The sequence below is a fragment of the Apium graveolens genome, chromosome 4 (genome assembly GCF_009905375.1).
Source record: "Apium graveolens cultivar Ventura chromosome 4, ASM990537v1, whole genome shotgun sequence".
NCBI lineage: Eukaryota > Viridiplantae > Streptophyta > Magnoliopsida > Apiales > Apiaceae > Apium > Apium graveolens.
Genome location: NC_133650.1, coordinates 237685358 through 237699189, shown reverse-complemented (window position 1 = coordinate 237699189; position 13832 = coordinate 237685358). Strand labels below are relative to the sequence as shown.

The window sequence follows — 13832 nt, the reverse complement described above, 5'->3', positions numbered from 1 at the left end:
ATAAAGGAGTTTTCTGAGATTTCCGGGTTGTAAAAACGTAAAAACAATTGAAGTCAGATGATTCCCGATTATACAAAATAGTTTATAATTACTCGAAAAAATAATTTATTAAATCCATAAATATTTTATAAAATCATATAACAACATATAAGTTAATAGAAAATTATCAAAATTATTTATACTTTTTTTAGACATATAAAATTTAAAATACTCAAATTTTATCACATTTAAACATTCAAACACAAATACCACTCAACAGATAATTCACCAAAATTCACATGATAATCATAAAATATTTATTTATTGATAAAAATAAGTACAAGATATATCCCAGTTATTACAGTTGATCACAAATGTCACAATTTGAGAGAGAAAGACCCTCAATGTCAATTTGGGAAACGATGGCCCCAAATGTCACTACAAAACGGAGTTTCGCGTTCTTTTTTTCTTTTTAATAAAAATCAGAGTCGCGTGTTTCGTTTTCAATTTTTTTTACTAAAAACGTAACTTCCAATCATGTTTATGGGGAAAAACGCAGCCTCAAACTCTGTTTTTTATGTTAACGCATGTTGAGTTTGCGTTTTTTTTACCCAAAATGCTAGATAATGTTATACTTTCAAGTTTAAAATTTTATTCTAACAGATATTTTGTTTCATATTTTATTCGGATATATAATTATTTAATATTTTTAAAATCCAAACCGAGAATTGGTTAACCCTAAAATATTAAAAACGGTGAATAATTAGAGTTTGGTTCATAGGGTTCAGGGTCTAGATTAATTAATTAGGGTTTAGGCTTTAAGGTTTAGGGCCCCCTATATCCTAAACCCTAAATCGGTGTATCTTTTATTAATTTATTTTTTAATAATTCTAAAACCCAAAAGGAGATCGGTGAACTTTAAAGTGTTAAAAATTGTTAAATTAAACATGTTTTATTGTTCTTTTTTTTAATATTTCTAAAATTTAAAAGGGGATTATTGAACCCTAAAAGTTAATGATTGTTGAATTAGAGCCCACACTTGAATTTTAAAAAATAATTTAAAATTTTATTATTTTTGAAACTCAATACAAAGGTATGAAAATATCAAATATTAATTAAAACAAATTAAAACGTATTTTTAAATTGTGTTTTATTGTTAAAAACGTATATCATGTGTTATTTATGGTCTCCAAATATGACTTAAAGTTATGTAACAAATTAAAGAAAAAAAGAGAAAATGTCGAAAACGTGAAACGAGAAGGGTGTTGGCCCCGAATCTCACTATTTGGGGGAGAATGACCCTCAATGTCACTTTGCGAAAAAATGGCCCCAAATGTCATTCCAAACAGAGTTTCAGTTGTAGTTTTTGTGAATAATAAAAAACGTAATTGCGTTTGACATTTTTTTTTAAATCGAAAAACGCAATTTCAAATAATGTTATTCAAAGCAGAACAAAGTTCTAGACATTGTTTTCAATGTTAACACAAACTTGAATTGCGTTTTCCTTTTTTTATTTTTTTTACCCAAAATTTTCAATAATATTATGTTTTCAAGCTCAAAACTTTATTTTAAGAGATGTTTTGTTCGTACTTTATTCATATATATAAATACTTTAATATTTTTAAAACTTAAATTGGGAACTTGTGAACCCTAAAATATTAAAAATAATTAATAATTAGAGTTTGGTTCATAAGGTTTAGAGTCTAAAAGCCCTAAACCTTACAATAAATTAGGGTTTAGGTTCTAAGGTTGAGGGCCTCCTAAACCCTAAATCAGTGTATATTTTATTAATTTATTTTTTAATATGTCTAAAACCCAAAATGGATTAATGAACTCTAAAATGTTAAAAATTGTTAAATTATGGCCCATGATTGGATTTTAAAAAAAAATATTTTAAATTTTAAAGTTTTTGAAAGCCAATGAAAAGATATGAAAATAAAAAATAATTAAAAACATATTTTTAAGTTGTTTTCTATTGTTAAAAACGTAAAATCACGTGTTGTTTAAGGTCTTCACACGTGACTTAAAGTAATGAAATAAGTTAAAAAATAAAAAAGTTTGTTGAAAAACGTGGAACGATGTTTCGTTTTTGAAACTGAGTTTTAGAGCATTAGGGGCCATCTTTTTAGAAAGTGACACCGAGCCCCTTCTCCCCCAAAAAATGATATTTGGGGGCCTCTGTGAGTTTTTATATTTAAAAAAAAAACATGAAATGAAACTCAGTTTTAGAGGGACAATTAGGGCACCTTTTTATAAAGTGATATTAAAAGTCATTTGATCCAAAAAAAGTGACATTTTGAGTCTTTATTCAAAAAATTATGCCCATGCAAATGCCAAGAGTGTATCTCGCTGTTATTAGGTTTCAACATGTTGGCGTTTTGAAGAATTACGTCGACTGTCTTATTATTTGAAAACTTGTACACTCCATCCGTATATTGCATTTGGATTTAATGGTGGAAGAGTAATGTCGTAGAGATCAGAGTAGTTATCCGGAGGATTTTCTCGGTTGAATGCATTTTCTATACCGTACTTGGCAATGTTAAAGAAATATTGTTGATTGCCCACTTTGTCTTCCCATTGATTTGGTTTTGCCTAATTCTAACTTCGAAAGCCTTCCTATTGATACGGAGATTATCTCCCTGTTAATATTTATTGAATATGCTTTGATATCCTGGCACTTAAGTGAAAGAAGTAAGAAATATCTTCGGAAATGGTCCTGTTTCTTTGACGCTATCAAAAGTTTTTACGAGTACATATGGTGGTTATATTTCTGTAACTAAGTTTGTATTGATATATTGGACACAGTTAGAGCTGACGGGTGAATTATCTAAGCACAGAGGAGTTGTCTCTGGGAGATCAGACTTTGGCAGCAGAAAGGGATCAATTCAAAGAGGTCCATTCTGTTGTCGAAGTTTAGCTCAGAAATATGGACATGGATTGAGGAGCTCCGTATGGCATTTGAGGCGATCAATGACGAATTTAATGCTGCCAAAGATGAACAATTATCTGCTTCAGTTAGTAAGAAAGGGATGAAGTAACTTAAGTTTGAAAATAGAGTAGATTTGTAAGGAAATCAACCGTTGTCTATATACTTAAGAGGTTTTCTTCCTGGTGGGGTGTTTACATGGCTTTGTGTTGTTTTCCTCATTTGGCAAGGAGGTTAGAATGCCAACTTCAAGGAAAGAACACAGTTACTTGAGCGTTAAGTTTTTTTTTTCTTGTTTTTTTGACAAGCTGGGCCCAAAGTTAGAAGATTATAATCTTGTTTTTCCTATCCAAGATCGATGTACTGATACACATAGAAACTTCCTAGACTTAATAGGACTCAGCAACCCCTATAATTTTAGTTACAGGGTCTTCTCAACTACTTTCATTCACATCATTCAGAAAAAATTAGAGATGAAGCCCCCCAGCTCCTTTGCGGCAGATTTCAAGGCCTACAAGATAGTCGAGAAAATTGCTTCTTCCTACTACTGGACTTTGTACAAGGCTATTTATTCTCATGGCGATGACCATGATAATAATGTTTCTATCAAGATTTTCAATTTGAATCAAAAAGACGATATGTATCCTTTAGACCCTATACTCAAAGAGATCTTCCGAGCAAAGAAGTGTTGCCAACACCCAAACATCGTTCCATCCGTCCATTGTTCTTTCAAGAAACGGAATAATCTATGCGTCGTGATGCCTGACTCGAAAAAACGTCTGTCTTCTATTGCTATTTTCAAGCATGGCTTGCCTGAAAAGATCGTTGCTTTTGTACTAATAGAAACCCTAAAAGCCTTGGACTGCATTCATCAAAGTGGCGACCGCGTGCATGGGAATTTGTGCAGTACAGACGTGTTCTTGGACGAGGAAGCTAATGTAAAACTAGAGTTTCCTACATGGCTAACCAAGACAGAGGTGGTTGAGTATCCTACTGCGAATAAGAAAAATAAGAAGAGTGATTTTAGTATGGTGGGAACATTGGCTTATGATTTGTTTAACGGAACAGGCCCTGCAGAAAAGAAGCTACCTGAATATTTGGAAGATTTTGTGAGATTTTGTGGTTCATCTGGCGGCCCAGTTACGATACAGGAAGTGATGTCCCACCAATTCTTGAAGAGGTTTTGTCACTTAGATCAGTACAAAAAGGATTTGAAGAAATTGCTTACCAGGAAGTTACGCCCAGAGATTAGTAGTTTGTTTTTATGTTTTAGTTAGCGGGAGCTTTAGTTCTTTTTCTGTTTATTCTTTGTGATGGTATTCACTGTACTACCTTCTTTGAGGAATATAATAGATGTAATCCTATTGTTTTAAGTTTGCAATTCTTGATTTGTTGTTTTCGTTCTGATAATTAGAACGTTACATAAATATTAGAGAGGAAGTGATGCTACTTCCAAATGCAAAGAGGCTCTATGAAGATGCACATGCTTTGGATTCTGTTAATTTTTAAGTTAACAAACCCTTAGTATCTCACATAACTGAGGAGATGAATTTCCGAATGGGGAAGTAGGATGGATTCGAAATACACTTTATACCTTCTTGTTTCGTTTGCATGACCATTACAGCCTCTTTCTGCCATTTTTCTCCTAATTGCGTCCTGCAAATTTTGGATAGTTTAATGTGATTAACATTTTGTCAAATCAATCATTTTAGTGTTGTTTTAGACCCTAGAGGAGTGTGGAGTGGGAAGTGGAGAATCACTTGCCAGTTGCCATTGCCTGTTAAATGTTATTTTCTTCAGAGGAGGTTCACCAAGTGAGCGGAATTCAGTAAATTTAAAGGCAATGTAATGGAACATAAGATTTTTGTAGAACTTTATTATACCAAATTGACCATTATAAATATAATGTGATTAAAATGTTGAACTTTACTATCTGTCACTGATTTCCTGGTTACAGACTTGCAGTTTTGTTTAAAGACCTTAAAATGCAATTTTATCAAATAATACAGATTACCACCTTCCAGCTCATCGTTATCTGCAAAACTTTTGTCACTATTATGGAAGTGCAGAATCTATGTAAGGATGAGGGCAAGCAATTAGGCTATTATGCAACACATCTTTGGTAATATTATTATTATCCTTTCTAAATTACTTGAGGAACAAAAATGATAAGTGTGCATGTGTTCCTTAGTAGAAACTTAGAAAGATCTTTTGCTTTGTTGCTTCTGCATATCAAAGACCTATTCATTAATATAACTTGATTCAATCTTTCAATTAGCTACATTGCTGAAATACTTAACTTTAGCTCGAGAAAAACATGTACACAGAGCTTTAACTATCAGCTCCTCACAACCCAATGTACATACCAGATATACACAGCAATGCACTTCATGTTTCTTTGCATTCTTTCTTTACATATCTTGTCAACATTCCTGCTTTAATCACACGCTTAACCATCATGTCACCTTAAAATCATCTGCATCAGATTTGATATACCTTATTCATTCGCTCTGTGTATCGAATGAGTTCATGAAACCACCGACGAAGCCAGCTCCATTACAGTTCCCGCACAACATGTCTTTCTTTCCTCTGCAACATAATTAACCAATTTGTTTTAGTCTTTATTTGTGCAGCTATGTCAAGCTTCAAATATATAACTTGTATTTGTTTCACTGCCACTATTACTATTTTTGGTTGATGATTTTATTTTTCCGAAAATAATTAAGACAGTGAGTACTCTGGTATATTACCCGCAAAGCCAACATGATTCACCAACTTTAAACTGTCCATTAAAATGGTCTACGGAATTAACACCATCACCTTTGCACTGAGAGCACATTACTGCCCCTGAGATTGAAATTTATTTTATCAAAAAGCCAAAATTAGTAAATTCGTTATCTAAGTTCTACTATTATCAAATATATTCGTGCATATAAAAGAAGTGAAATTTCATTAAAAAATATTAATTATAGCTTAATTGGAGAAATTTAAATACTGATAGGCTTTCGAGACTCTAACTGTCACCTAATCGAGATAGAGGAGCATATATCTCTTATCCTAAAAAAAGAAAAGAAGAAGCAATTGTATTTTGCATCTTCGCCCATTTAATACTCAGAAAAAGTTACAAATATGTTCTGGATATTAGGAAGCAGTCACATAACTGTTATGATTCTTAAAATGAACACAAACTTTATATAAACTTAACATTCAAGCTCACAATGGTCAAGATGAAGAAGAAGATGAATACAAACTATGAACTACTACTCACTGATTACATCTCTTTGTTTTGTTCAACAGAGAATGAATTGAAATAAGTCTGACAGTAATGTTTTTGAATCTATATATCTAAAACTATTTCTCTCAAAGTTAGTTAGTTATTCTAACTAACTTTTCCCGCCATAACCATGTTGACTTGACTCTTCTGATTTTGACGTGGCAGCAGTCTCATTATATTTATCAGCCCCCCCTCAAACTAGGCGGGCAAGATGTCATGCCTAGTTTGGACAAAAGATCATTAAACGGAGTAGATGGCAGAATCTTGGTAAAAACATCTGCAAGCTAAGAAGAAGTAGGAAGATAAGTGAGCTGAATTAGACCCTCTAGTACTTTGTCTCGAGTAAAATGGATATCAATTTCGATATGTTTGGTTCTCTCATGATGAACCGGGTTCTTGGCAAAATGTATGGCACTCTAGTTGTCACAATACAATGTCACTGGTTTAAGATGAGTGACACCAAGTTCTTCAAGGAGTCGAACTAACCAAGTTACTTCTGAGGCAGCGGATGACATCGAACGATACTCAGCCTCAGAAGAACTGCGTGAAACAGTGCCCTGTTTCTTGGATTTCCAACTGACAGGAGACTTTCCAAGCAAAAGGAGATAACCAGAGATAGACCTGCGAGAATCAAGACAGGCCCCCCAGTCTGAATCAAAATAAGCAGCAAGGGTCAATTGCTCACCTCCTTTCAAAAGAATCCCTTGGCCTGAAGTGGATGCTTCATATCTTAGAACATGAGTTAAAGCCTGATAGTGTGGAACTCTAGGTGTCTGCATGAATTGGCTTAAATGTTGAACTGTATAAGCGAGATCAGGCCTTGTGTGTGTTAAAAAATTAGTTTACCAACTAAGCGTCAATAGAGACTTGGATCAGAAAACAGTTCCCCTTGCGTTGCTTGCAACTTGAGATTGAGGGGAAGAGGAGTGACAACTGTCTTAGATAGATCAAGTCTAGTTTCTCGTAAAAGCTCAATAATAAACTTTTTCTGGGTAAGAGTAATACCATCCATAACATACCCAACTTCTATGCCCAGAAAGTAGCTCAATTCACCTAAATCCTTGATACTGAAAACTTTGTCCAGGTGAAACTTAAGATCATCCAAACATTGAATATTATTCCCCGTAAGAATAATATCGTCAACATAAACCGCTACAATTGTAATTAGGCCTGACTGATGATGCTTATGAATGAAGAGTGAGTAATCATTTTTTGATTGATTAAACCCTTTAAGACTTAACTCAGTTAAAAGCTTTGCAAACCATTGTCGTGATGTTTGTTTCAGACCATACAAGGATTTAATGAGCTTACAAACCTTGTTGTATGGATTGGCTAGGCCCTGTGGAACAGTCATGTAAACCTCTTCAATTAGATCACCATGTAGAAAGGCGTTATTAACGTCCAACTGATATAACTTTCAACTTTTGCTAGTTGCCAAAGCAATAAGACATCTGATTGTAGTCATTTTCACTACAGGAGAAAACGTTTCCTCAAAATCAATACCCTATTTTTGATTGTAGCCTTTGGCAACTAAGCGTACTTTAAACCTTTCTATTGTACCATCTGCCTTTAGCTTGATTTTATAAACCCATTTGCATCCAATTGGTCTTTTACCAGGAGGTAAATCAACAAAAACCCATGTGTGATTTTGATGTAAGGCTTTTAATTCTTTTTCCATTGCTAGCTCCCACCTGGGATCTGTACAAACTTCTTCATATATAGTAGGTTCTTTAAGGTTTGTATGCTGAGAAATCAAAGCTTGATAAGTAGAAGGAAAGGCAGAAAAGGAAACAAGGTTGCACCAATGATTTGTGGAAGTAGCAGTTGCACAAACAAAATCATTGTAAATAGAAGGTATTTTAGAAACCCTTGTGCTTCTTCTCATATTTTTATCAGCAACCAATTATGTAAGGTCAAGAACTTTATTGGAATCATGACCGGTACAAGAAGATTAAGAATCCGGTGTAGTATCTGAATTATTTGTACCTGAGTGACTGTGTGATTCTAGGTGTTCAGAAGCTAGAACATCTGGTAAGATAATATCATGAAAGGGCGTAAAATCTGTACAAGTGGCCAAAAAAATGGCAGGGGGTTTAAATTGTACCGTAGACTGTAAGTGGAAAGGAAAATGTTACTCATGGAAGACAACATCCCTAGTAATTATGATTTCCATAGTTGTCATATTCAGAACCTTATATCCTTTATTGTATGGAGGATATCCGATGAATGTGCATTGTGTAGCCTTAGCATCAAATTTCCCTCTGTTTGCTTTAGAAGTACTGACAAAGCACAAACACCCAAAAACCTTCAAGTAAGATAGATCTGGAGGTTCACCATATAATTTCTCATAAGGACTTAAGAATTGTAGATTCTGAAGTGGCATTCTATTAATCAAGTGGGTAGCAGATAAGATGCAATCTCCCCAGTACTGAATTGGAAGCTTTGACTGAAAAAATAATGATCTGGCAGTCTCTAATAGATGTCTATGTTTTCTCTTCACCACACCATTTTGCTGTGGAGAGTTAACACAGGTTCTCTGATGAAATATCCTTTTTTTTCTCATAAAATAGCTTCATTTTCCCAACACAGAGTTCAGGTGCATTATCAGTTCTAACATTTTTGATTTTCTTATCAGAATGAGTACACACATGATGGTAAAATTTCTCAAAAATTTCTGCAGCTTAAGATTTATGTACCATCAGAAAAATCCATGTCATTTTTGTAAAATCATCTACCAGTGTAAGAAAAAATCGACATCCATTGTAAGTAGAATCCCTATAAGCTCCCCAAGTGTCCATGTGTACTAATTCAAATGCAGAGACTGGAGTAGAAGTACTAAGATGGAAAGGTATCCTTGTCTGCTTAGCCATAGGACATATCTGACAAATTCCATTTAGTGTACAAGTATCATCAAAATTCTTGATGTACTTCAGCATATTTACAGGAAGATGTCCCATTCGAAGATGCCAAAGCTTTGCTTTAGTGGCATTTTTATTACTACAACTACTAGAATTCTGTAAAGCATGACTATGTACAGTGGAAGTGAGATTGACCTGTTTACTTGCAGTGCCTGATTTATTGTCTTTATTTGTTGCACTGTCCAAGTAATACAACCCATCTTTGAGATTACCAAGAGCTTGTGGCCTCATCAAAGGCCCCTGAAGAAAACAAGAATCATTTGTAAATGTTACTATACAACCTTTGTCTTTGCATAACTTGGGAATTGATACTAGATTAAACTTGAAATCTGGTACATAAAGTACATCTTCAAGTGTAATCTCTTTATTAATGTATATTGTACCAACGTGCGAAACTTTAACTTGATTTCCATTTGGTATGGTAATAAAACTATTAGCACCTTGATACTCAGTACACGAAGTGAATAAAGACATATCATAACACATGTGATCTGTAGCACCACTATCTACTATTCAGCTTGATCCATTTGAAGATAAGAAACATAATTTACCTGCTACATGAGCAGATTTTGTGGTCTCTTCTTTCTTCATTGACTCTTCTGACTTCTCTTTCCCTAAAAGGTGTAGAATCTGCATATATTGAGAATTTGTAAAAGTCATAGGATGATTGTTATTATTAGATGGAACATCTTCTACTTGAGCAGCAGCAGCTCCTTTGTCTTTGTCAGTTCTAAAACTCTGCGGGTATCCTATCAACTTGTAGCACCTTTGTATAGTATGACCACTCATATTGCAGTGATCACAATAGTAAGAACTTGGCTTGTTGCCCCTTGAATCAGAATAGCTATTCCTTGTGAGTTGTGGTTTGAATCTTTCTTGACTGAATCTTCTATTTACTACAAATGCCATAGATTCATATGTCCCAGTAGACACATGTGACAATTTCTTGTGATTCTCCTCTTGTTCCAAGAGTCTGTAAGCATGTGAAATTGATGGTAACGGATTCATGATTAAGATGCTTCCTCTAATGACTTCATACCCATCTGTTAACTTCATCAAGAACTCCACCAGTCTTCTATCCTCCTGAGACTTCATTAATTTTGCAGTAATAGTACATGTACAATGTGTACAATTGCAGATAGGAATTGTATCAATAGAGTCCAATTGATCCCACAACATTTTGATCTTAGTGTAATAGCTTGAAATGCTATCATTTTCTTATTTCAGATCATGAAGTGACTGCTGAATTGAAAACAAGACAGTGCCTGATGCTTGACCAAACCGTTCTTCAAGATTAAGCCAAATTTCTCTTGTTGTAGTAAAATACAGCACACTCCTTGAAATATCTTGATCCAGAACCCCCAAAATCCATGAAATCATCATATTGTTACATCTATCCCAAGGCTTGTAAGTACTGTCAGTAGATACAGGTTTCAAAATCGTTCCATCAACAAAACCTACCTTGTTCTTAGCTGCTAAGCTGATCAACATCGATCTTTTCCAATCACTAAAACTATTTCCATCAAACTTAAACGATACTAGTTTCATACCAGGATTATCCGAGGGGTGTATGTAGTAAGGAGAAGAAGGATCAAGAAGAGAAGTATCAGTGGTTTGAGTTTGTTGTTGTGATGTAGACATTTTCACAAATAGTTTGTAAGCAAGAAAAGTAACAAGATGTTTGATAATATTTGATCAAGAAGTGAACAATTCAACAAGAGATTTTAAGAATCAGTCGTGGATAATATCAAGGAAACGAAACAAATTTGATATGAAGCGAAAGAAGATATAATCTTAATCGAGACAAGACAAGAGATGAAAAACTCACAGGAAATCACATAACAGATGGATTTCAGACGCAAAATCAACAAATAAACGATGATCTTTAAATATTGATCGAATAGAGATTAATACCTCTCAATTAACAATGCGGAAATCAATCAATTGCTTGGTAGAATCGTTACCGGTAGCTCTGATACCATGTTATGATTCTTAAATTGAACACAAACTTTATACAAACTTAACATTCAAGCTCACAATGTTCAAGATGAAGAAGAAGATGAATACAAACTATGAACTACTACTCACTGATTACATATCTTTGTTTTGTTCAACAGAGAATGAATTGAAGTAAGTCTGAAAGTAATGTTTTTGAATCTATATATCTAAAACTATTTCTCTCAGAGTTAGTTAGTTATTCTAACTAACTTTTCCCCCATAACCATGTTGACTTGACTCTTCTGATTTTAACGTGGCAGCAGTCTCAGTATATTTATCACACATTAAGATTTGGGTGACACCCGGTATTATGAAGCTATCGCCAAATTTACTTTAGCCTTTATTTTGTAACCCCCGCAAATGTTCAAATTCTATGCTTTCAATACGTAAAACCAAGGAATCCGTCTCATGAATGTGTGAAACAGCTCCTCCTTATCTTATACTACAGTCCACCTGGCTATCTGCCTCCCTCTAGGCTCATACTGAAAGGCTCGTCTGCCTCCCCATTAAGCCCATCATGTGGTAGCCCCTACGCCACTTCTTAGGTCCATTGTGGGAGTCTGTATAAGATTGTTATGGACTGTTATAACCAGAAGCTCTGATACCACTTATGGGGCGTGCTAAGCGGGCCTTAACTTCATATTAGTATGATATTATCCGCTTTGGGCCATGTCTACAAATTTTTATTTTTGGATAACTTCCAAAAGGTCACGTACGAATGATGTTATATGACTACTTATGCTAGCAATCTGCCCCTCTCACGAACGATGTGAGATAACTTTAAACATTCATAGCTGACCGCTAAACTTTTGAATACTACTTGACAGTAGAGCCATCTTTATAACATTTAAATATTATAAAAATAAATAAGTAAATAACGATAAAATTAATGTTTAAAAATAAGATGACTAAAATTAAACCATACCTCTTTTGTTGAGCAAGTTTTAGTCAGTAGAGACTCGGGCCGATAATGCTTCTTATTTTTACATCTCTAAACAATCAGCCGAAGGCTTTATTATAGACATAGTTAATATATATGTCATTAAAATGGATTGAAAATAATAAGGAAAAAACATAATCGCTTAAATAAATAATAATTAACTCGTTGCACTTTTTTAAGAAAACCATCTAAATAAACCAAAATTTAAGATAATAAGAGGAAGAAAAAAAATGTGCACATAAATCAATCAATTCAACAAGAATTAAAATGTACACATAAATTTATTAAATTAACCGAAATTTGACTTGATAATCAATTAAAATCAAGAAAAATTAAATTGAATTCTCCATTGCAAGTTATCCAATAGTCAGTGCATTAGATAAATAATGATAATAATTATACGTAATTGTACTAGTATCAAAGAATCTCAATGATGTAAGCACACCAATCAATTAATTTATAGTTGTGCAAAACAAGAACACATAATAAAATTTGAGAAATTAACATTATCGAATTATTCAAAATTTCAACGATATGTAGTCACTTTATTGCATTAAAGAAATGATGACAATAATAATATAAAATCTTACCAGAATCGATGAATCTCAATGATGTAATCGTACAAATCAATCAAATTGTAATTGTGCAGAAATTGAAGATAATAAAATTTCAATAATAAACAATATCAGGATTACTTAGAAATTCGACGCCGTTGTCACTTTTTTCTTTTATCGTTCTACGCATAAATGTAGACTTACATAGATGTGTTTATGTATGTGTACGTATAGAGAGACATATTTGGGATAATTCCCAGATATCTTATTTTATTATTTAAAATTAAATTTTACATTTATTTTCAATTTAATTTAATAGTTTTTTGTTGTAAGGAACCCGCAGCCGCTACCCTTCGGGTGCACACCGGCTAAACCCCACGGGCTCACGCAATATCATGCAAACCATGTGAACCAAAATAAAACGCACTTAAGCGACTGGTTTAAAAGACATAATCATAAATTCTCCTTCTGTACGATTTGAACATGTGACCAAGAGGATAATTATCCCCTCTTTAACCAACTGAGTCAACTCTTGCAGGCATTTAATATAATAGTTATAACATTAAAGTTGAATTTATCATATGTATATTGAAATTGATTGTATGTGTATAATATATCCTATCATATAACCTGTGAGATGCACGAAATAATTATAACATTTATAATTTAATTATTATATAAAAATAAATTATCAAAGACAATAAGTATATATTATTGATATTAATAAAATTAAAATATTTACGTATTATTGTGTATGTATTATATATTGAAGAATTCAAATTTTATATAGTTAAAATCTTAAAAAGTCCTCCTACTAGGGCCTATACAGATCTCTTCATTGAGCAAATGGTCTTGAATAGTAGTGATGTACGTGGATAATTTGGTATTATTTTTCTAAATATTTTTTGATTTATTAATTTCTTTAGTATATTATAATTTGAATTACTAGAATTAATTTTGGAAGTGTTTGGTTCCCTACAAAAAAGGTAAGAAAGAATTTGAATTGAGTACGATTAGAAATTAAGTTGGATAATAATTCATAGAGTTTGTAATTATACTGGATACATGATTTATTTATTTATTTAATTAAATTATATTTCTTTATATTTTGTTATGAAAAGTATTAACATACTTTTTAGGAAGGTGTTAATCAACCGACCAAAGGAAACTATATATCGCTTATAATAATATAGTATAGATGTGGATGTGAGGATGTTAAACTTTATTTTATTTATTAAATTAT

General features: G+C 33.0%; 2 protein-coding genes across 2 annotated transcripts; both read right to left on the bottom strand.

Moving 5' to 3' along the window:
* Positions 1 to 9231: 9231 nt before the first annotated feature.
* LOC141717067 (uncharacterized) lies at positions 9232 to 10782 on the bottom strand. The gene is made up of 2 exons (XM_074519184.1): positions 9649 to 10782; positions 9232 to 9337 (listed from the first exon to the last, which is right to left on the bottom strand). The coding sequence occupies exons 1-2, from the start codon at positions 10274 to 10276 to the stop codon at positions 9306 to 9308; spliced, it is 660 nt and encodes a 219-aa protein (XP_074375285.1). The 5' UTR covers positions 10277 to 10782; the 3' UTR covers positions 9232 to 9305.
* LOC141719435 (uncharacterized) lies at positions 10316 to 10738 on the bottom strand. Its single transcript, XM_074521812.1, has one exon. It carries the CDS (start codon positions 10736 to 10738, stop codon positions 10316 to 10318), a length of 423 nt encoding a protein of 140 aa, XP_074377913.1.
* Positions 10783 to 13832: the final 3050 nt, after the last annotated feature.